At 43.3% G+C, this 22,866-nt stretch overlaps 1 protein-coding gene across 1 annotated transcript in view; it reads left to right on the top strand.

The window, feature by feature from the left end:
* BCAS1 (brain enriched myelin associated protein 1) overlaps positions 1-20,397 on the top strand; it is a 71,159-nt gene extending 50,762 nt beyond the window's left edge. Inside the window, exons 8-12 of the mRNA XM_039864655.1 lie at positions 2,984-3,157; positions 9,322-9,387; positions 12,032-12,295; positions 16,839-16,909; positions 20,039-20,397. Of these exons, the coding sequence (XP_039720589.1) occupies positions 2,984-3,157; positions 9,322-9,387; positions 12,032-12,295; positions 16,839-16,909; positions 20,039-20,111 (648 nt within the window). The 3' untranslated portion in view covers positions 20,112-20,397. The remainder of the gene's footprint in view (positions 1-2,983; positions 3,158-9,321; positions 9,388-12,031; positions 12,296-16,838; positions 16,910-20,038) is intronic.
* The last annotated feature ends 2,469 nt before the right edge of the window (positions 20,398-22,866 follow it).

Genomic DNA, 22,866 nt, shown 5'->3' with positions numbered 1-22,866 from the left:
ACACACAAAAGAACTTGCTGCTTTGAAGACAGAATAATTCTAAGCCCAGAGTCATTGACTCAGACTCCGTTCATTACCTACCTAAGGGCTATGTCTCATTTCTCCACCTTTCTTCCCTTGATCTTAGGTAAGATTGGCAACTAATACGCTCCCAAAGTATTTGATCGTGATCAGTCTAAACCAATAATCCCATTTTATTTGCCAGTAATTAATCTAGAGGTAAGAATGTAACCTACTTTAGGGCAACGAAATGTACCCTGAGGTAGAGGATCAAAATACAAAAGTTCATTTGGAGCAAATCTTTTGCTATGACCTTCCTTCTTTCTTAAGACATGGATTTGAGGATGTGATGCCTGGACCTGTGGCAGCTACTTTATATCCATGAGGATATAAAGCAGCAAATATGAGGTAGCAAATAAAAGGATGAAAATCTAGCATGCCATGGAAGGCAGAGCCAAAGGATAGAAAGAGCCTGACTTCTTAGAGCCACCGAACCCATCTCAGAACTTCCTACTTCCAAACCTTTTATTCTACATCCATCGCTATCGGTTAAGTCACCATCAGCCATTCAGTTACTGGTGGACAACTCCAACCTCATAGCAACAGCTACTTACCTGTAGTGTAATGTTGGCCGAGCATTCAATCATTCAGATTCTTCCTCTGTAGATAGGGACAACGGTGTCTACCCTGAGTTGTCTGGGAAACTATTTACTGAGGTACTATATTTAAAAAAAAAAATACCTTGCACAATGTCAGGCATAGAAAGAGGTAGTTATTTTTGTCATCTCTCAATAGTGGACGTGTGCACGGTGGATGATCCCACATAATCCATGCCCGTGAAGTAAAGAGCTCTCATAACAGCACAAGTAACAACCACTGGTGACGACAGCTCAGTGCGTATTGTGTGCCAGGCACTGTTCTAGGAACTTCACGTGCATTGCCTGGTTTGGTTCCGATGTGTGTGCTGTTCCCATTGAGAAAGGAGGAAGCCCAGGCACAGAGATGTTGAGCGGGGACCTTGATTTAGAGTCCCTGTTAGAGTCAGAGTCAAGATTGAGACCCAGGCAGGGCTGGTGCCACAAGCCGCAGTCATAGTCACTCTATGGACTGCCCACCGTTCAGGCTTACCCCAGGGTGCTGGTGGCTGAAGCTTATTTTCTCAGAAATGCCGTTGAATTAAATCAGGCCTCTATGTGGAAACCCATCCACACTGGACGGCTAATCCCAGTCTCTTATTTGGCTCCAGTCACAGCCTGGTTCCCTAAAGACAGGCCTGCGTCACAGCCCGGCAGCCCAGCAGCAGAAGCTGGGCTCGTTCTTCTACTCTTTGAGTGTCTTTAGATGAGACAACTTGACTTTTGTCACCACAGTCCCCATCGCCCCTTTTTGTCTCATTGCTGGTCAGTTCATGCTGGTATTACCTGCCTTGCCTCCCGGGGGCTTTGAGTTTGCAGCTCCCCAGCCCAGTTCTTTGCAGAGGGAAAGTGCTAGAAGTCATGTCAATATTTTAAGAAAGGGAAGGTGGGGAGAGACAGCTTAGATGGAATTGCCTTGTTGGAGTGGGGAGGGGCTTTCCTGCAGGCTGATTAGTTGATGGGCAGGCACCTTCCTGCTTCAGTTGACAATAGAGAAATTAAGGGTCCATCTCAATTGGGCTCATTTGCAAACCAATGGTATGCAAACCAATGCTCTTTGAAAGAAAGGCAAATGCCTTCTCCGGAGCATGCTGTGTTTTTGGAAATAAGTAAGTTGCCTCTGAGAACGAACTTCTGAAGAAGTTGGGTCTGGCACCAGGAAAAACAAATGCAGACTTGCCTTTGGCTCTTGCCTGCTTTTCTCTGAGGCAGAGGATGGCAAGCTTGTTATGTCAATGCCAGGCAGTCAACGTTTTAGACTTTGCAGGCCACATACAGTCTCTGTTGGACATGTTTCATCTTTTAAAACGTTTTTTTAGAACCCTCGAAATATGTTAAATCCATTCTTAGCTCGTGGGCCATACCTAAACAGATTACGGGATGGATTTGGTTGCGGTTTGCCAATCCCTGCCCGAGGCCAACCAAAAGGAAATTATAAAACCCTCCCCAGGCCAGTTAACTCTGTCCTTTTGCAGAGACCAAGGCAGAGGCAGAAACTGTCCCAGATGTGATGAGGACACAGCACAGATGCAGGGAGGCAATGGAAAAGAACAAGTTTTGGAATCAAAATGCGGATGAATCAGATTTTACATCCGCGCCCACACAGCTGGCCTTCCTTACCCGCCACAGACATTCAGGGGACTCTGAGATCACTAGTTACCTTGCTGGGGGCCATAGCAACTTAGCTAGAGTTTTGTTTTGTTTTGTTTTTCCCAAGTTCATTTTTCTCCTGAAAGCCTAAACTTCAGCTAAGCAGCAATAGCAAATGACCGGTGCAGGGAGAGGGGTGTGAAATGGGAAATGAGTTAAAGGGGAAGCGGAGTCTACTAAAGCAAGTGGCTTTCACCCTGTCCTTTTAGCACAGAGGACAATTTCTCCACAGTTGCAGGGGAACAAGGATATGGATTGGAAGGTGTCGTGGTCACCATCTCTAAAGCTGGCATCTTGAGGGAATGATGACTCCTGATTTTTAACACAGGCCAGCTGTAATTCGCCTATATGGCAGACCAAAGAGGTGGGCCTGCTAGAATGGAGTGGGTTTGGGGTGTACTCTGAGGGGCAGTCCCCAAAAGGGACTTCCCGTCTAAGCATTGTACCTTCATGGGACAGAAATTTTGCCACGTCCAAGTCCATTTATTTGACAGTTGTTCAGAAACTGGCTGTTTGAGAGCACATCATATGACACAAATGTTCCTTCTCGAAGATGCGCCCGTGTGGAAATAGTCATAGATTCAAACCTCCAGCTACTAGAGGGTCTAAGGAAGAATCAGGACTCCACTTTATAAAGCATGTTTTGGGGAATGTTTTTTTTTTTCACTGTCTTATTATTACCTGGCAAAATAATCCAGGTGGTGTGTGAATCACCAGTAGAGATTACAAAGTCCGAGGACGTAGACTCAGCCTTACAAACAGTGGATCTCAGCGAAGAAGGAGATGCTACACCAGAAGCCACAGAAGTAAAACTCAGAAGAGAAGAACACAAACCACCGAGAACCTCCCTGATGGCTTTTCTCAGACAAATGGTAAGCCACTTGCTTCCAGCACGAGAACACTGAAAAATCCAGCTCAGCTCCGGAGAATAAAGACCCAGGTCACAGGTGGCATGAGAGGTAGTTGTGGGTGGTACAGATGGAATGTGAATTGTGCTGTGGGAAAACACTCCCTTTTGTGCTTCTGATTCGATCACAGAGAAAGTCTTGGTTTATTACTAATATTCCTTAACCTTGCTTTAACCCTGACTAACACCCATTTTAACAAAGAAAGGGCCGGCTTTGGGTCCTGAGTTTTAGGAGACAACAGTATCTACCTAGAAATTAATATTAGTGTTTACTTGTAATTTTATTCATTTTTAAAGATTCCTTCTATTTATGACAACTGATGTTGCTTTTCTTATTATAGTAATTATATACAGTTTCCTTTGAAAATACGTTGATTTACATAATGAACATAGGCATTTATTAAAGGATTAAGTAATAGTCAGTTATATATTGATGTTGGAAAAAAATTCTGAAGGTGACGTGAGTGTCACAAACTTGAACGAAGCTGATTTGTAAATAATTCATATACGGAAATGAAAACATAATATTCTAATAATGAATATGTATAACTTAGTTGGTGCATTTGCCATGCCTTTAGTTTGTATAGAATGGAAAAAAATATGGGTAGACAGCTTTTGGTATCTATGAAGAGTCATGTGCATTAAATATCTAAATATCCAGGAACTTAAGTAATATAACAAAATAAAACCCAAATCAGTTGGAAGGCAAAAAACAAAAACTCATGTGAAAGGTCATTGGTTTAATTCTCTTTTAATGAACGACAAGAATTTCATTATAGTGCACCTTCATTTTCAGAAGTATTTGGGAATTTAATCCTTTAAGAAAGAAACCCTATTTTCACAGGCCCAACCTGTTAAGGAATTCTTTCTAGTTCGTAAAACAAAACCAAACCCTTACCAGTGGGAGTTGAGGCATATTACAAACAACTCTGTTAGAAATTGTTGACAGGCATCATTTTCTTTTTGTGGCTGGGTTCTCATGGACTGAGATGCATAGAGTAAGTGGTGGGCAGCTGGTGTGGCTGGAACCCCCCTCTACAGTCCTCGGCATTTACTCTGCAGTATGGTGTTAAAAATGGAGATCAAGACTTGAGATTTTTAAACTAATTTTTGACACAATGTCAGGAAAGAAAAGAACATTTGGCCTGTTTCTGGCAAACCATCTGCACAACGAATGGGACCCCCATATAGTTCATCGTAACATCGAGGGTGATCCAGCTCCCCTGTTTCTGAATGGAGTTGAGAGATTTAAAAAAACAAAAAAAGCAAACAGAATGACTTTCCCTTTCAAATAACCAACATCAGGCTTCTTTGTTTAAAAGAGAGGAAATATGAGAGACTCCAAATAAAGAATGAAAGACATCTAAACCATCCATTGCACTCATTCAAAACAAAGCTTTAAATTCTAATGAGGTCCCATATTATAAACTCATCCTCAGAGCTATCCATTAGATGTTGCTTGGGGATGTTTTCTAAGAGTAAAAACTGGGCAAGTCCAAACTGTTAGGGGAACAAACTTGGAAAGAAAAGAACCCTTTGGAATCGGTTTTCCATAAGTTAGGGATAGAGATGAGAGTGGGCTCATTTCCTAAGCAATCCTCGTGGATACATAGCATCAGCCTCATCATGGGCATTGTTCTTTTTACCTATTGAAAGGGCAATGCCCGGCAGCTTGACCATTATTCTTTGTTATATTTAAATTCTAAAGCTTCCATGCTTGTTGAGATTTCTCCTAAAATTCCAGATATCTTAATAATTATTGTCTTGCATCCTGTTTTGTTTCCATTAGAACATAATAGTACCGCTGCGATTAATTCAAATACACAAAGGCATGGGTTTCCAGTTTACCACAATCCCCACCACTCCCTATTGTCATACCCAGCCCAGCTCACTCATTTATGTTGCTGGCCCTGTCCCTGTGGATATCTGAGTTTGCGGCCCCTGGTATAGAGCCGCCTCGTTCTTTGTAACAACTTTGTGGAATCACATGGTCTGGATTTATCACACTCTGATTAATCATTGCTCTATTGGTGGACATTTGGCTTGTTTCCAACCTATTGTCTGTCATTCATTCACATCATCAACAAATAATTAGTGAGCACCCACTGTGTTCCAGGCACGAGGGATAAAACAGTAAGCAGAAATAGACATAGTTCTTGTCTTCATGGAGAGTAAGGCCCAATGAGGAAAACAGACATTAATTTTCATCTCTGTGCCATATTCAGTGGGCGCAAGCCACGTGTCTTACACACGTGATCTCAGCTGCTCCGCTAACCTGTGTGAACATTCTTGTACCCCACGTTTATGCACATGTGTTAATACCCCATAGTGCAGACTTCTGGAAGTTAGCTTCAGTAATTATTTTCAAGAAACAATTTTAGGTAACATTTCATGGCTTCCCAACGAATTTAAAGTCTTCTTATTTATGCAGGAAGAAAAAAAGCAAAAAAAAAAACCAAAACTCTGTTCTAAGGGCTCGAAAATAGAGATCGCATCTGGCCCATCACTATAGGATTTTTTTTTTTTGAGCCAAATAAAGAATATTACAACTGAGTTTAGATATCCTTAGCAAAATATAGTTTTTAAAAAAATAATTGATGTAATAGAAAACTCAATTTCAAATGTGTCATTTTTGTTTGGTAATCTGTGCCTCTATCCTTCAGATTATGGATTTTCTACCTTCTCGTGTTTGCCTCTCTTAAGTTTCCCTCAGACTATATATTTTCTGTCCCATAGCAAAGTGACTCCTGGTTAAGATGTTTGGTTTTTTTTTTTTCTTTTTCTTTTTTTAATTTTAATAAACATATTGCCCGGTTTACTTCTAAAAAATCTTTTTCTTTCCAGAAATTAACCTCATAAAAATAAAAATAGAAAGAATATTGTTTTTCAAATAATTTCAGAGGAAATAAAATAGAATCATATAAATCCTTACATTGCATTCTATACATGTAGATATGTTACTTCACAGAAACTCTATGGGCTCCTACAGATTTTTTAAATAATTACAAGAAACAGCTAAGACATCTGTCATGCCCTAAATAAAAAATTTAAAAAAAATTTTTTTTTTAAAGATTCTTCTATGCATTAATTCAACTGGATGTCAAGAAATTGCATAGTTGAAATGCTAGTGTATTTTTATAAAGTGAGTGGGTAGAGAGCTATATTCAAGTACCCACAAACCAGGTAGGCAGATGAAACCATAAAAGTGGGAGATAGAAATATAGGTTTATAATTTGTCAATATTAATAACACCTTGTACTTGAAAAGTACTTTCCTCCTCCAAACTATTGTCACCTACATTGTTTCATTTAACCATCCTCCAGTCTCTTTAGACCAGTAGTTTCATAAGACACTGTTAGAATAACATTCTCAGGCTTAGATGAGAAAGACTATGAGCTTCAATGCTGGGCAAATGAAAGGCCCAAATGAGGAGGCAGCCAAGAAACCAGAGTTTTTTTATTGATTACATTCAATCTAATAAGTCTAAGGAAACATATTAAAATTTACTCTCTGAAGGGGAGTATCGATGGTGGTTTGTAACGGTAATTTTAAAAATAAATAAATAAACAAACAAACAAACAAATAAATATACAGAAACAGGAGTTTTCTAGCCAAAGTCCTTGATCTCAAACTCTTCCCTGAGTATTTAAATAGGAATACTGAACGACTCTTTAAGGAAAGGTAGCATTTGTTGGGGTGATTGCCGTCTTCACCAGCGACTTGCATTTTTTTTCCTACCCTTAAAGGGGATTCTGTGGAAACATCATTTTTATTTGTTGGGCTTACCTGAAATTACAAGGCAAAAGAGAAGAGAATTAGTACCCGAGTTACATAAAGCTGGGACATAGTTTTCTGAATGTACTTGTCACTAAAGTGAGATTTACTTCCGTTGTGTCATTTTGTCTGACTTGAGTTCAAGTCCATTTCAAAGGAGCATCCTGGTAAAACACAATGCTTGGACTCAAAGCCTTTGTTTGTCCTGGAAATTTCTAGCAGATCCTGTTCCTTGAATTGTTGTAATGAGGCTGCTCTAGTAAACAATCTTGCTGATATACTCACACTAAACTAAAATGGCATCCCAATTCTTCTTTTAAATCTCAACTTTGGTTGGATTTAGATCTCCGTCAAAATACCTTGCATTTCTTTTAAAGAAAGACATGTGAACTGACCAGCAAACGTTTCCACTAGAGCTTGGAGTATCTAAGAGATATATATTGGAGACGGTTTAAACATTCCTCAGAGTATAAGTTATAGGAATGCAGACACAACAAAAGAAATAGACAATGACTTTATTAATGTGCAAGGTGTGGCTGTCACAACCTGATCCTCTCTCCACACTGCAGGCTGAGGTCCTGACATGCTTCCCTTTTGACTCTCGTAAATAAAAATAAACTCCGTGGAGAAAGATACTCGGTATCACACTGGGAAAATCTCTGAAATGACTTAATAGTCTTCAGATTGTTCTTTAAAATATTAAATAGCTTCTCAAAGAATTTTAGTCTCCTTAACAGTAATCCTGCTATTTTTCACAGCTGGAAAAAATAAGCCTTTGTGGTTATGGTCCTTTGAATACAGACAGAGCCCAACTCGAACTCCCCTAATTTGTCTCTGAAAGAGGCTCTGCCAAAGGAAAGGAGAGGGATGGAGAGAACACACAGGAGGCAGGGAGGAAGAGGGGAGGTAGGGAGGGATTATTAATAACCACCATTATTAATAACCATCACTGAAGAGACCTCAGAGGGACTTAATAAAACCCTCAGTCTAAACTCAGCAGTCAGTCACCTTTGCATAAATACAGCTTTATATGCCTCAAAATGAACAATAGAGAAAAGTCACAGACGAGCTTGAGATATTCCCCCTTTTTTTAAAAAAAAAAAGAGGTTGAACTTTTGCAATGATCTCTCTATAGCCGTAGAGTCTGTTTTCAGGAGGCTAACCTAGGACCATTCGACGATGAGACAGCCTTGTGATTTGATCCAAATTCTCCTCCAAGGGCAAGCAAAGAAAGGGAGGGGGAAGAAACGAATGTACTGTGGGTCCGCATTCGCCTGTGGCCAGTCAGCTTAAAGCAGTGACACGTCAACCCACGTGTGCCTCAGCATTGTGGACTTGAGCTATACCCCACAGGGTTTCTGATTCAGCAGATCTGGAATCCTCGAGAATCTGCTATCAAGTTCGCAGGTGATGCTCAAGCTGTTGCTCCACTACCCCCTACCCCCCGCCCCCAACGTAGATCCATTTTGAATGTGGGTTTAAGGAGCCAAAGTTGTGAATTCAATCCCATCCAGCCCTGTTACTGATGCCACAGGCCACAGGGAGTATTAAAGGATGGAAAATAAAGTGTTGAACATAACTCATTCCTCTACTGGGGGAACAAATACAATAAAACAATCACCACTAAATGTCACCAATGGAAGGCGACCCAATGGTTTAATTGTTTGTTCATCTATTTTACTTTTTTCCAGCTTTATTTAAAGACATGTAATTGATATATTTCATTGTATGAGTTTCAGGTGTACGGCATAAAGGTTTGACTTACATATATCATGAAATGATAACCACACTATGTTTAGTTGACGTGCACCTTCTCATACAGACACAGTGAAAAGAAATGGAAGGAAAAAAATTCTCCTTGCAATGAGAACGCTTGGAATGACTCTCATAGCAACTTTCACATATGTCATGTGACCACAGTAACTGCTGTCACCATGCTGTATATTACATCCCTGGTACTTACTTATCTTACAACAGGAAGTTTGTACCTTTCGATTCCCTGTTCATTCATTGATTCATTCATTCAACGTGTTCAATGACTTTCTGGTTCCAACATTACTATTTTCATCATCAATTATTTATCCCAGAATCATCTAACCTCAGGGTTTTGGACTTTTGTTATAGTTGTTGTTAGTTTCGGAGGTCAACACTTGGGTGGAATTAGACTCTGGGTACAGACCACATGGAAATGGGAGACCTCGTGAGCAGTATGATTCCGGTTGGTCTTCCATTGGTCTTGATCCCAAATCTCAATAATGAATGATTACGTGGCCATCCATTTCGGAACTTCTTTCGCGTTCTTCATTTTGTTGTTCTTATGGTAGCTGAAAGGCCATTGTCTGTTTGTTATTTTAGTCAGTGAAAGGGGATGGAGGGATCACCCACTCAGAAGAAATAAATGGGAAAGACTCCAGCTGCCAAGTAAGTGACCTGTGAACTCGGTTCGGTGGCGGGTGTAGCTGGCATGTTCTCGCTTCTTTCCAGCCTCATTTCCAATGCAGTTCTAAACCACAGCCAACTCGTTGAACATCTGTAGGTAAAGCACCTACTGTTCATCGGACATGAACTTGGGCTCTACAGATACAAGCACGAATAAGCCAGAATTCCTCTGCTAGTTCCTATTGCGAGGCTTTTACGTTCCCTCTTCTTCACATGGGAAATTCCTTTTTTATCCTACAAGTCTTGACCAAAATGTCACTGGGCGGGGGAGACTCGATTCAGCAAGTATTTCCAGAGTACTTCATCTGCACCCAGCACTAGAATCCAACCTCTCACAATCTCTCAGAAAGAGTCACCTCTGGATATGTTAAACCAGGATGCCCAGGACTTTTCTGGTTTTAAAATTGTAAGTTCCATGTCCTAGAACCCCCTCATTTCCAGACAAACCAAGATGATCGGTCCCCTTATGTTTGGCATTTCACAGGGGTCAGACTGTGTCACACAGGCTTTTCAATTACTATCTCATGTAATCCTCCCAACGCCATGGGGTATGATTTTTTTATTACCCCCATACAGGTGAGGATGCTGAGAGAGTAAACAATTTATTCCAGACCCCACAGCAAAGATGTGATGGAACTAGACCCACACCAGGTCCCTTTGACTCCAGATGTTAAGCCACTCACTCTATCTTAAAATCTGCGTGACAAAGACAGTTCATGGGGTGTGTAAATGGAGTCACTGATTTCCGGCCTTCTAAAGAGCATCATAGTGGGAGTTTCTGGCTCATTCGAAGGCAAATATCTGCTTGAGGCCGTCTCTTACAGTCGGACATGTGTATCTCAGCATTTGCTACAGCTTTGGCAGCTGGGATGTGACAGAAATATTCAGGGCGTGTGGCGACAGAACAACTTCATGGGGCGCACCGGATGTCGAATGCGTCTTTCTCCGAGGAATTCAGCCCCCCAGGTGCTGCGACCTGGGGAGACCTTGCACCTGTGATTCTTCTCACGTATTTCTAGGGGGTAGGCTTGATCCACCAGTGCAAAATGACAGCTCTCTGGTTGCTGCTTGCTCAGTCAAACTGCCACTTTGTCATAGAATTTCTGGACCTGGGGACAGTACAAAACTTTAGGAATCGGAAATTGTAAACACATATCCAGTAGGTCGAATGTGGCCCTCAGGGGTACTTGTGTTGTAGTTATTTGCCGTGAATAGGGCTTTAAAACTTTTGAAGTCAAGATCTAAAAATGGACATATGTTGCATTTAAAAAATTCAATTTTAAATTTCCATCGGAAAACCAGAAGATCTAACAACGCCGGGGCTGTAATCCTATCCATTATCACTCGCCTGGGTCTAAGCAGCTGTTGCCTCGTTAGACAGGGCATGTAACATTCAGTTCGCCACAGTGTCCCCAACCCCACACTCCAGCTTGTCTCCCCGACATCAAAAACAGCATCGCTTGAACTGGTGTTTCTCTGACACTAGAGAAGTAGTCCCCCATCGCTATGTTGGTTTCACAACTGGAGGAACGAAGTCTCCATGTGATTTTTCTCACTTCTAGCCTCTGACGTGTTTTCATTCTATCTATCTGGCCCCCAGAGGCATTTCTGTTCAAGTAAATTATGGGGAAAAGCTTTTTACTTTCTAATAGATTTTTTTTTGAGGTTATCTGTAATTTACCCAGCATTTGCTAGAATTTTGGATTTTATAGGCTCATCCCCCCAAATTGCAAGACCCAAATATAATTGCGAACATTTCACTTTAGCACGAAAGGGTAGAAGTTCAAAGGTAAAAATAAAAAACAGCCATTTTTTTTAAATCGCCGTTTCATGAAGCAACAGGGCAGTTTCACGCCAGAAATCAAGACAGACATAAAGAAAATAGGCATCCCCAAGGAACGTGTCACATGCAGTCGTAAGCAGAGAAGCTCTCTCGAAGGTACATGCACATGAGAGGACTTCAGGAACAGATGGATCGAGGGGCACACACAGAGCCATCGGTATGTGGGCTCCTCTCTCAGCTCTGCTTTCTTCTGTGTTAGCTTCCTTTTCAAGCACTTTTTTTTGTTTGTTTCTGAAAACGACGGTGGCTCTGGAAACTCCAAGCTTTTATCTTCAAACCTAACAAAAAGAGAGCAGGACTCTCTCTCTTGGTTGTTTTAGCAAAGCCCTGAGCTTAGCTCAGTTTTGATCTGTTTGGTCATCGTGAACCAATCATAGCAGCCCAGTCACATGCAATGCTCTGATTGGCCAAGCCTGAGTCACACGCCCTGGTCCAGGTATGGACTTAGTTTGCCTAAATCCCAAGGAATACACAAGAGAAAAAAGAGGTTTCCCAAGGAAAACCCAGGTTCTCATACCAGAGGAGGAAAGAATGCTTACTGGGAAAGCATAACATTAATTAACGAATTATCAGATAAATAAGCAAATGTCCCTTCCTGTGACCTTGCACCATAATTAGGTATTGGTGCATTTTTCCTTTTTTTTTTTTTTCATTTTACCTAGGAATCCCGAAAACATAGACACCATCCAACATTTGCACATCTCTGTTTTAACATATTTATTCTCCTGCTATTGAGAGGTGTCTTGCAGCCACTAACATGCATTTTGCGTGACCTCGCTGTAGATATCAGACTCCACGGAAAAGGCCACCACGCCGCCAGAGCCAGAGCCGGCGGGAGCAGGCCAGAAGTGCACGGAGGGCCCCTCAAAGGACAAGAAGGCCTCGGCCGAGCTGAACAAGCAGAAGACCAACAAGCAGGACACCAAAGAACCGGCCCCGTGTGCAGAGCCGGCCGCGGCGGAGGCCAACTCGCTGCCCAATGGGGACAAGTCCCAGAAGAGACCCGAGAGGCGGCGGCAGTCCCTCGGAGGCTTCTTCAAGGGCCTGGTAAGTGGACCCTTCACCTCTCCTTCCTGGGGTCTCGGGCCAGGGGTATGGTTCCCGCCTCCGAAGGGGACCGATTGGCTAGGGGATGGCCGGACGTTTGTCAGACAGTATTTATTGATCACCTGCTGGATGCCGGGCGCTGTGCTAGGTGGACGATGGCCTTGCTGTCTGGGGCTGGCAGTCAGGTTCGAGACTGACGCGTGGGGCTGCTGAGTCTGGGAAGGGCCAGGAGGCATGTGAGGGGGGCCTGAGGGCCAGGAGGTGGCCTGGCCTTGGGTATGAGGGGAGCCTCCGGGAAGGCTTTTCAGAGGAGACGTGGGATCTCAGATTAGCTGCTGGTGGAAGGGGGTGACCAGGCGGGGGCCGATGGCAGAATGTGTTCCAGGCAGTGAGACAGCAGGTGCGAAGGTATGCCAGAGAGGCAGCACGGGGCTGAAGTCCAGTCTGGCTGGAGGAGAGAATGCAAGGACAGGGTGATGGTGCCAGGGACAGGTGATGACAGGGAGCAGTGATGTTCGGTGGTGGCCAAAGGGAGCCTTGAAGAATTTAAATCAGGGAAATCTCTCTAAGCTCGACCCTGGGGTCTGGGAATAAAGGGGTGACTAAACTTTAACTCTTTCCTTCCAGAGAACCCCAGGAGTCTGTAGAGGCCAGACAATAAATAATTAATCAATCTTTTACGTTTATTTGTCTGTTTGGTTCTTGTTTCTTCCCCCAGACTGTTGGCTTTGGGAGGCCAGTGACCCTACCTGTCACAGGCAGAGGTACTGTCCTCCCTAGCGTGGTGACTAGGACATGGTAGACACTCCCTAATTGTTTGCTGAATGAATGAATAGATTCATGGTGTAAAATAGGACACTAGAAAATGTTTATTATATTTGAGATCATGTAAATAAATCCTGGCAAGCGAGTAGTATCTGCCAGGTCGTTACTCAGATGATAAATCAGCAAGGTGATCGAGCACAAACCAGGAGGAGAGACAAGCGAAATCGGCCCTGGACCCAGGGAATGTGGCTGGAGTCAGGAGAGCCAGCCCAGGAGATAACACCGATGCCCGTCGCGGGGCCAGGAAACTGGACTTAACCTTCACGTTGCACTGGAGACGGAGTGCTGTGTGGGGCACACCGCCCCGGGCCTCCTTGGTCATCCGTCATGTTCCGTTCCGTGGCCAGCTGTAAGTTTTGGTGGCCTGCTAGACAGAGGAAGGTGAGGGCGGTGTTTGGTCTTTGGAGTGGCACCTTAGACCCCTAAGTTTAAAGTCTTGTGATAAATGTCATCGTACTACTATCTAGTCTGTGTCTTTGAGTATGAGCGTAGAACCTCAATTTAAGATAGTGTTAAAGGTCACGATTTGAGGCCGTTTGCAAATGTGAAGCCCTAATGCAGACTCCCCCTTGGTTCCCTCTGGTGAAAGGCCCTTCTCCAGTTTCAAAGAGGCGAAAAAGAAAAGAGAGTGAACATCAGCAGGGAGGATGTATAAAGGCGGATCACCATTTGGGAGGTTTCGTTGAGGTATTTTTCTCCATTCTCAGCTCTCGCTCCTTGGAAAGCACTGCACACTTTCCTCAGTCGTTTTTAAACCAAGTACACATTTTTCTGCCCAAAGTTCCGGTCGAAACGTTACTGGGCACGCAGTGTGTGCCGGGTGGTGCATGGTACAGAAGGACTTGTGTTCTGGAAAGGTCCCGAGCTTATGGCCCCGGTACCTCTCATTCTTGGTGGCTCTTGGTTTCTTTTGCCAGAGGGTGTTTTCTGTGGATTCCTTGCCCACGACATCCGGGGATCTGGTAGGCTGGGTCTGACCAGTGGTTCGAAACCAGGGGAGCCTTCATACACAGGGGACATTTGGCGATGTCCAGAACAACTTTGATTGCCGCGACTTTGAGACATTGTGGGTAGAGACCAGGGATGTTGCTAAATGTCCTGCAGTGCACAGGACAGTCCTCCATGAAGAAGAGGGATCCAGCCCTAAGTGTCAATAGTGTCGGGCTTTGCAGACAGTTTTTGTACATACAGTTTGGAACACAATCACGTACGTTCATTTACATATCATCTGTGGGGCCTTTCACAGTAAAACAGCAGCCTGAGTCCAAGCCCTAGAAACTTAGAAGCTTGTTCCTGGATTTGAACCCAGCTTTACCACTTAATGGTTGTGTGATCTTGGACGAGTCACCTCTCTGCGTTTCAAGTATTCTGTCAATGGGGCTACTAGTACTGATGTCACAGGGTTAGCACGAAGATGAAATGGGATCATTGGGATCACGGAGAGTTTCCTGGGAACAAAGCCTGGCTCGTTTTAATTCATCCGGAAGGAATAACTATTGTGCGAGTACTTTAGTCAGCCCCTCCCTAGGTCGTAAGGCACAGAGATGAATGAGTAAGGCACTGTCCTGTTTGGAGGAGTTTGTGATCCGATCACCGCATCAGGTATTTATGATGCAATGTAAACGGGTAGTTGGGAATCACCTAGCGCTTGAGAGAGCAGCTCAGGCAAATGGGAGATGGAAGCCAGATCCACCGCTTACTAGTGGGGAGTGGACCTTAGTGACTTACCTGTGCCGAGCTTCCTCCTCTGCTGTGTGAGTGATAATGGAGTCAGCTGCACAGTGTGCGGTGAGGACCAGGTGTGAACACAGCTGTAAGCCCACAGGGCAAGGGACTGATCAGAGGTCACAAGATCCAAGCGGAACGGAGCAGTACTCAAACCCAGCTATGGCTGACCCCTGAGCCCAGGCTTTCGATATACCATGTTGTCCCAGCCGTGTTTGTATTCCCAAAGACCAACACGACATGTTACATACAGTATGTGCTTGGTGTATGTATGTGCTATACTATGTATTAGCCTATGCTATCCTATACTATATGTACGCTGCTACATTACATCGCGTGACACTATGTGTATATACTATACTATATATCCTTCACCATATTATAGTCTACCACCCTACTCATACCGTACACTACTGCGTATACTACATACTACACTATATTCACTATACTGTGCTACCCTATATATAATGTATGCTATATAATAGATATTGTGGTGCCCTATACTATATTTACTATATACTATATACTATGCTACATTTACCATACTAGACTTCATTATATATGTGTATATATAATATACTATACAATATACACTATCCTATATTCTACTATCTTATACTATATTATACTATACTCTATTATCTATATATACTATATATTATACCACTCTATACTATATGTATAATACTTTAGTATATATACTTTATGATATGTACAGTAAAGTATACTACGCTATATTTTATACTTTAGTGTACTGTATATACTATCTCATATTATACTAGACTATATTTACTATATACTGTAAACTATGCTATATTTACTATCCTAGACTTCGCTATATATGTATATCTGTGATATACTATACAATATATACTGTCCTATATTATACTATTCTATACTACATTTTACTATACTATACTATCTGTATAAACTATAGTATTTTACTATATAGTACTTTACTGTAAAGAATGTACAGTAAAGTACTACATATACTATCTACACTATATATGTACTTTACTATATATACTATCTCACATTGTAGTATACTATATTTACTATGCTGTGAAATAGGGCCAACAATAACAGTACTCCTGATACATGCAGCAAGATGGATGAATCCATTATGCTACATGAAAGCGGCTAGACTCGAAAGCTCTAAACCCTGTGATTCCATTGATAAGACATCCCGGAAAAGACAGAAGTCTAGGGATGGAGAACAGATCAGTGGCTGTCAGGGTCTGGGGTGGGGGGGAAGGATTGAGTACACAGGGGCACAAGGGGGCTTTGGGGGTGATTGAAGTGCCCTGTATTCTGATTTTGGTGGTGGTTTACAGGACTGTTTGCGTTGTCAAAGATCGTAGAACTGTACACAGAAAAGGTTAATTTATTGTATGTAAAGCATACTGACAAAAAAATGTAAAATAATAACAATAGTTATAATAGTACTCGACTCACAGAGTTTATTCGACTGCAGTCAGTCAATACAAAGGACTACCTACTATGTGCCAGGCACTCGTAGGCACCGAGGATACAGCAGACAACCACAGAGCTTCCATTCCGGTGGAGACAGACACTAGACGAATAGCATCATCTCAGACAGTGCAGTGTGGTTAGAAAGTGATTAGAGAGGGTAACAGAAGTGACCTTAACTGTCGAGGGCTCCCGACTCCCCAGGTACTGCGCGCGTTACAAGTATGAATTCCCTTTATCTTTGAACGACTCCCCGAGACAAGGTGATCACCCCCATTTTAAAGATGAAGAAACTGAAGCACAGAATTAAGCTACTTGTCGGAGATTTCAGAGATCTGGAAAGTAATGTAACCGAGCACTGAACTTGGGAGATCAGAGGCTGCTCCCTCATCCGAACCCCATAAGTAAGGTGTACTTATTTAGCACAGCATCCGGCACAGAGCGAGTACTAAATACATGGTAGTTGTCGCTATTGATATTACAGCTCTTCATTAGGCTACAACGTCTTTGTATTTTTCTCCAGGGACCAAAGCGGATGTTGGATGCTCAAGTGCAAACAGACCCCGTGTCCATCGGACCCGTTGGCAAATCCAAGTAAACAAATCGCCACAGTTCCCACCGAGTTCTCCTGCCAAGATGCCTTCTCCCTACTCTATTTCCTCCCCTAAACCACTCCATGTATATATATTTTTTTTCTTTCCGATGACCATCAAATGAAATTCTGCCTACAAATTAAGCCTGAGCTGTTGTATATTGAGGTGTATTATTTACGTCTCTGGTCCAGTCTTTCCTGGTAAATAACTGTGAGGATGGTTTTTAGCAGGTTAACTGGTCAGGTCGGAAGAGCTGATGGTTGTGGGTTGGTGGGGGGCGGGGGGAAAAATGCATTCTGGTTAAGTTATGAAAAATGGCAGAAACAAGTAAGTTGCAGGAGAGAAATGCCTGCCGGAAGGAATTAGGCTCTGTAGTAAATACAGGCTCATCCTCCCCAGCTCTAAGAGGAAAGACGAAAATCCGTTTGTTTAACTTCACAGTTCTGGGAGGGAGAGCAGGGGCCCTGTGTTGGCAGGGTGCCAATTTCCTGGCATGGAAACAAAATGAATAAGAGTTGTTTTTCAAATAGGGTCCTTGAACGTTATTGACGAGAAGGATAAGATTGACTGGAGGGGGCTTGAAACGGTTTGGGAAAACAATTGCTTCTGGAGGCCCCGTGACCAGGGCGAGGATTACAACTTAAAAAACAAAACAGAACAAATAAATGAAGTTGCAAATTTACTTTGCAACACCAGGGGGCGCCCAGGGCTCCATTTTCATCTTGCATCCTGCACCCCTAACAAAGACCTGGTCCCTGCAATCTTACATTATTAACGTTTCTCAGATGGCGGAGGGGCTCGCTTCATCTGTTCTGTCTGACACTTATCTCAAGTCTGTCTGTAATTTCCTAATGTTCTCAGGATGCGTTCTGATAAAGCCCTCCCCATAACCCCGGTTAATAAAAATTTACAGATTTTGCAAATATCTGAGTTTTCCTTAATACGTGTACAGAGCAGTAAATAGCACCACGATGAATCTATTAAGCTGTAATTCAAAAGTAACATATGATCGGCTGATATCATGTACACTGTGTCTTTCTTTTTCTGATTTAATAAAAAAAAAAAATACATTTACACCTAAAGCATCTTTTAATTTTCCACTTTAAAAGCAGTTTTCTCATACTCTGTGTCTGAGATGCCTTTCTTCTCCCCAGGATAAACTCAGTGTGTTTTCTCTACCTTGTCTTCTCTCTCAAATCCTCCTAGATTTCCTTGTATATGGGCGCGCGCACGTGCACACACACACACACACACACACACACATTCGAACATGCAAACATACACGTGTAAAAGTGCCGTCTTGGGCCAGGCTGCCTAGGCAGAGCCTGAGACAGGGATTCTGATGCATGGGATATACTGAAGGAGGCCCCCAGGGGAAAAGGCTGACATGTGGAGTCGGGCAGGTCAGGGCAGGAGCTGAGAAAGAACTGGACTCAGCTGCAGTCGACATTCTTGATCCGCAGGGGGCTCTGCAGCGTGAATTGCACCACACCGTGCTGCCTGGAGGCGAGGGAGCCTGCCTTTGTACCCTTGTTGGTGTGTCAGGGGCGCCCTGGGAGGCGGTGGGAAGGGCAAACAGCTCCCATTGCACTGAGAAGCTAGGATCCCTTAGCAGCTAGACGATGAGTGTATGGGTGGTGTCCGCTACAGGTACACGCATCCAGATTCAGTATGTACGTATGCCACACAGGCACACATTCATGCATGCAAACATAAATGCACAGACATGTTCATACAAACATACAGATAAATGCATGTGCACATTCATACAGACACCCATACAAGTAGATGCATGTAGCTAACACAGATCCACACATATACACCGGCACATACAAATCCATCACATGTGTGATCCACCACACACTGATCAGAAATAAAATTAAATATACTCTCCTAGATCTGCACTTTAGACAAAACCATAGCCTCAGCAACGAGGCCTTTAGAAAATGCATTTGGGCTGGGAAGCGGGGGAGGGGGGGATGATATCTCTAAAAAGTCAGGTTACGGGGGTCCTTTGCTGCTGGGGTCCTCCAGCTACCAGCCTTGACGGGCTGAATGCTGAGTTTCAAATAAAGCCCAGAGGTCTTTTCCTTGCAGCCGAGTTAGCTTCTTCAGACCAGCCCAAACCTGGAGATTACTCAGTGTCTGTGACTCACCCAGTTAAGAATGACCTCATGCCACTTCGTGTCCGAATGTTTAACTTGGCACAAATCAGGAAAAAGCCCTTTGGGGAAGCCCACGGTGGGGGTGACTTTCCCTCTGCCATCGCAGTCAGAGAGCACAAAAGTCAGTTCAAGAAAACAAAGCAGCTGGTCATTCTTTTGTCTCCAAACACCAGGGGATTTACCAGGTGCGACCTTTGCTGAGCCCTGGGCCACACCAGTCCATTGCGAAAGGTGACAGTATCATTTGCAAGTTTCACCTCACTGGGCACAGGGGGTTTTTGCCCTGCTGAGAAACGTGACCAGGCAGGACTGGCTGACTAAGGCAGAAGGCGCCCCTCCCCCAGCCCCCACCTCCACAGAAAAAAATAGTTTAATTTTTTTTTTTTTTAAAGAGGTTCTTTGCTGAGAATTTCCCTGCAAAGCATGCCAACGGTTTCTGTAACTGGCTTCCCAACCCCTTGGCCCCCAAAAAAGAGAGCAATTTTTTAATGAAATTGCTTGTTTGTTTTTTAAAGACAAGAAAATGTAAGCCAGAGCAGACTCAAAAAATGACTTATTTAGGGGATTCTAAATCCAGTCGTAGCCTAAGAAGCAAGTTAAAACTCTATTTTTGAGATTTGTGTGGTTTTTGATTTATGGGGTTTCTTTTCTTTTTTTTTTTTTTTTGAGTTGCGACCCTATTCCTGAGCATTTACAATAAATACTAATTTCCATGCCTTATGCTGAGCTAGAGCTAAAAAGAGCAGGATCTTCCCCAAGTGAGCTCCAGAAAGCTCTTGGAACAGGAATCACAGTTCCTCAAAACATAGCGCCCAAATATGCCAGTCAAACAGCGAAGCTGCGCACAGCAACGCATTCAAAAAAACACCTCGAAATTGAAAGAAAAATTAAGACCTGGGGGGAGGGGCGAAGACGCCTTTTAAAAATGTGTGTACTCATTTACGTATTTACTTATTTGTTTTTAGGTGCACAGGGAAGTGTGTCTACTCCAATGTCAAGAAGAAGTGGCCTTTCCCAAGAATTGAGCTATTGAGCTGAAATGGCTATACCACTGAGAAAACAAAACACACAAAAAGCTCCACTTTCCAGTTCCGGCCAGCAAAGGTGACTTTTGACTGATATGCATACGAGAGTTCATTCAAAAAGCACAGTTGTTCTCAGCAGCCCTTACTTAGGTCCTTCGTGAATTCCATCATTTGGGGTCAGGGGACACATCCCCCAAAAAACGCCAAAAGGGAAGAAGAAAGTGAAGTTCCTATATTTTTGTTGTATTCCCTGCTCTTTAAACAAATTATCAGGGATTTAAACACACACACACACACACACATACGCATGCACGCACGCACGCACGCACTGTAGCTAGATTGTCCTTGTTTGTTTGCAAACAGTCTAGATTTAAATTAGATTCCAAGAGGCTAGAATCGTCTGCTGGCTCTTTAAAGGATTCCTGCTGGCTGCTTCTCAAAGAGCCTGGAAAGGAGCTTTCTACACACTGGAGCTGACAAATGTTATTTCAAACGTCAAATAGTCCCAAATTAAGCTTTAAAAAAATGGAATCGGCTAATGAAATCGGCTAGCCTAACTTCCTTGAAGAGCAGGAAAGGAAAATGATTTTAATTATTAACTCACCCAAGTTGCAAACGCAGAGAATGCACTTTGCAGAAACATGAGACGATAAGGGTTCGTGTTAACCACCGTCCCAATGTCCCTTTTTTTAAGTCTTTTTAAAAAGCCGTTCCCACGGTGAGTAGAATTAGACTTCTCTGTAGTCTAGATCTTGTCCACTCTATCAGTGAAAATAAAATGGCCTTGTCCCAATGAAAAGTACAGGCTCCATTAGGAAGAAAATAAATTATTTACTGAACAGCAAACTCTGTACATTTGTAATTCAGACCTTTAGTGCTGGCCTGAAGCCGGTTAGGATCCAACCCTTCGCATAAATTGGTTTTCTGGGGACTTTAACCCATTCACCTCTCTTCCCTTTCCCCAGAAAGTTACTCATTCGAGTCTCTCCGTCCTTCGGCCCTTTAACTAGCCACAGCAGATGTAGCGACCTATACAACAACATAGAAATAAGGGTGATAATAATAATAATACCTTACGGTATCACACTTCGTAGTTTCTAGAATGCTTTTTGAATGCATTATCTAATTGAAAGCTGTATACCTAACTGAACTTAACTGCTTCCTTTATGACATTTCATGATGAGGGGACTGGCCTGCACTTGGATGCCTTCACCCCCACAAAGGCTCACTCCTTGACAAAATGGCCCCCAGCTGCATTTCTGACAAGGATGGCCTTCGAAGGTGCTCATTGCTTATAATTCACTCACGAAAGACGTTTTTGTTTAACTCTGGCCACATGGGGGCGTTCCAAGACCTGGGGTCCTACAGTCTCTAGCCCAGCCCTTTCTCTGATTACCTAAGCGGGAGATTGGGCCAAAACAGCTCGTAAAGAATGTGTTTGTTGATTAACTTCTAGACAGCAACCGAGTTTAATAAACAGAATTAGAACAAGGGGGCCAGACTGGGCACACTCTATCTCCCTCCATGCTCACAGCAGCTTCGCCAAGTCGGCGCTATTATTATCTGATCGTTTAGGAAGGAAACTGAGAGTTTAAGTCACTTGCCCTTTAGCTGACTGTGGAGATCTGAGAGGTACGGCCGCTCTGTGGAGCATGGTGAGCTGGTGAGGAAGACTTAAATGCTTTGCAACGACACCAACTTAAATTTTTGCAACCACACCACTCTTCCTTAAGCTTCTTCCAAGACTGAGCTGATAGGAATGGAAAAACAAACGAACCAACTTTATCTTTGTTCGGGGAGGCTAGGAATCACAGAAGGAGTGGACGCAGTAGATACTCAATGATCGTCAGTCGAATGGATAAGTTGATAGATAAATAGTGTATGGCCACATCCACTGGGAAGTGAGTGAACCTCTAGTGTGAGTTTGATCACTCTAATCAGGCATTTCCCCGTCCCCAGGTAGCCAGCCCAGCTGTTTGCAAACTACAGATCCATAACAATCAGTATCAGCATCACCTGAGAACTAGGTAGTAATGCAAATTCTTGGGCCCTGATACGGACCCACTGGATTAAAAACGCTTAGGGTGGGGCCCAGCAAGCTGTGTTTTAGCGAGTCCTCCAGGTGGTTCTGATGCAGGAGAAAATTTAAAAACCACTGATGTCGGCAGAGCTACCACCTCACTGAGCATCAACTACAGAAGATCAGCCCTGAGGATGCAAAGACAGCGGCTAACAGCAGGCCCGGCAATGTGCCAGGTGTTGCATGTCACCTACATTATCTTGTTTTCTGCCCATTTTACAGAGGAGGAAACTAAGGCTCAGAGAAGAAAAGCAACTTTGCCCAAAGGCACAGATGGCAGAGCTGAGGTTTGAAATCCAAACTAAGCTCTTAAAGATGTTTTCATGTTTTGGGCGGGAGAGACAGGGCACAATGACAAGAATACTATAATATAAGAGAGGTAAATGCACGGAGTGGTGAGCCTCACAGGACGGCACCACAGCGAGACCACAGGGGATGGAGTTTGGCTGTTTCGGGAGGTGACAGTTGAGCTAACTCACAAAGAATGAATGAGAGTTTGCCAAAGGGGTTCTTGGCAGAAGAGAAATGCAAAAGCAAGTAGTTTAGCATGGCTGGAGTGAGGCCGCAGGGAGGGTAGATAAGACGGTGGAGGCCGGGGAGGGAGGAGACAGCCCATAGTAAGAAGTATAAACATTTTCCTGAGGGCAATAGGGAGCCACGGGAGAGATGTGAGCGGGAGAGGGACACA

This window comes from Pteropus medius, unplaced genomic scaffold (assembly GCF_902729225.1).
Source record: "Pteropus medius unplaced genomic scaffold, Ma_sr-lr_union100, whole genome shotgun sequence".
NCBI classification, from domain to species: domain Eukaryota; kingdom Metazoa; phylum Chordata; class Mammalia; order Chiroptera; family Pteropodidae; genus Pteropus; species Pteropus medius.
The sequence above is the reverse complement of the archived record's forward strand: the minus strand, read 5'-3'. Positions and strand labels throughout refer to the sequence as shown.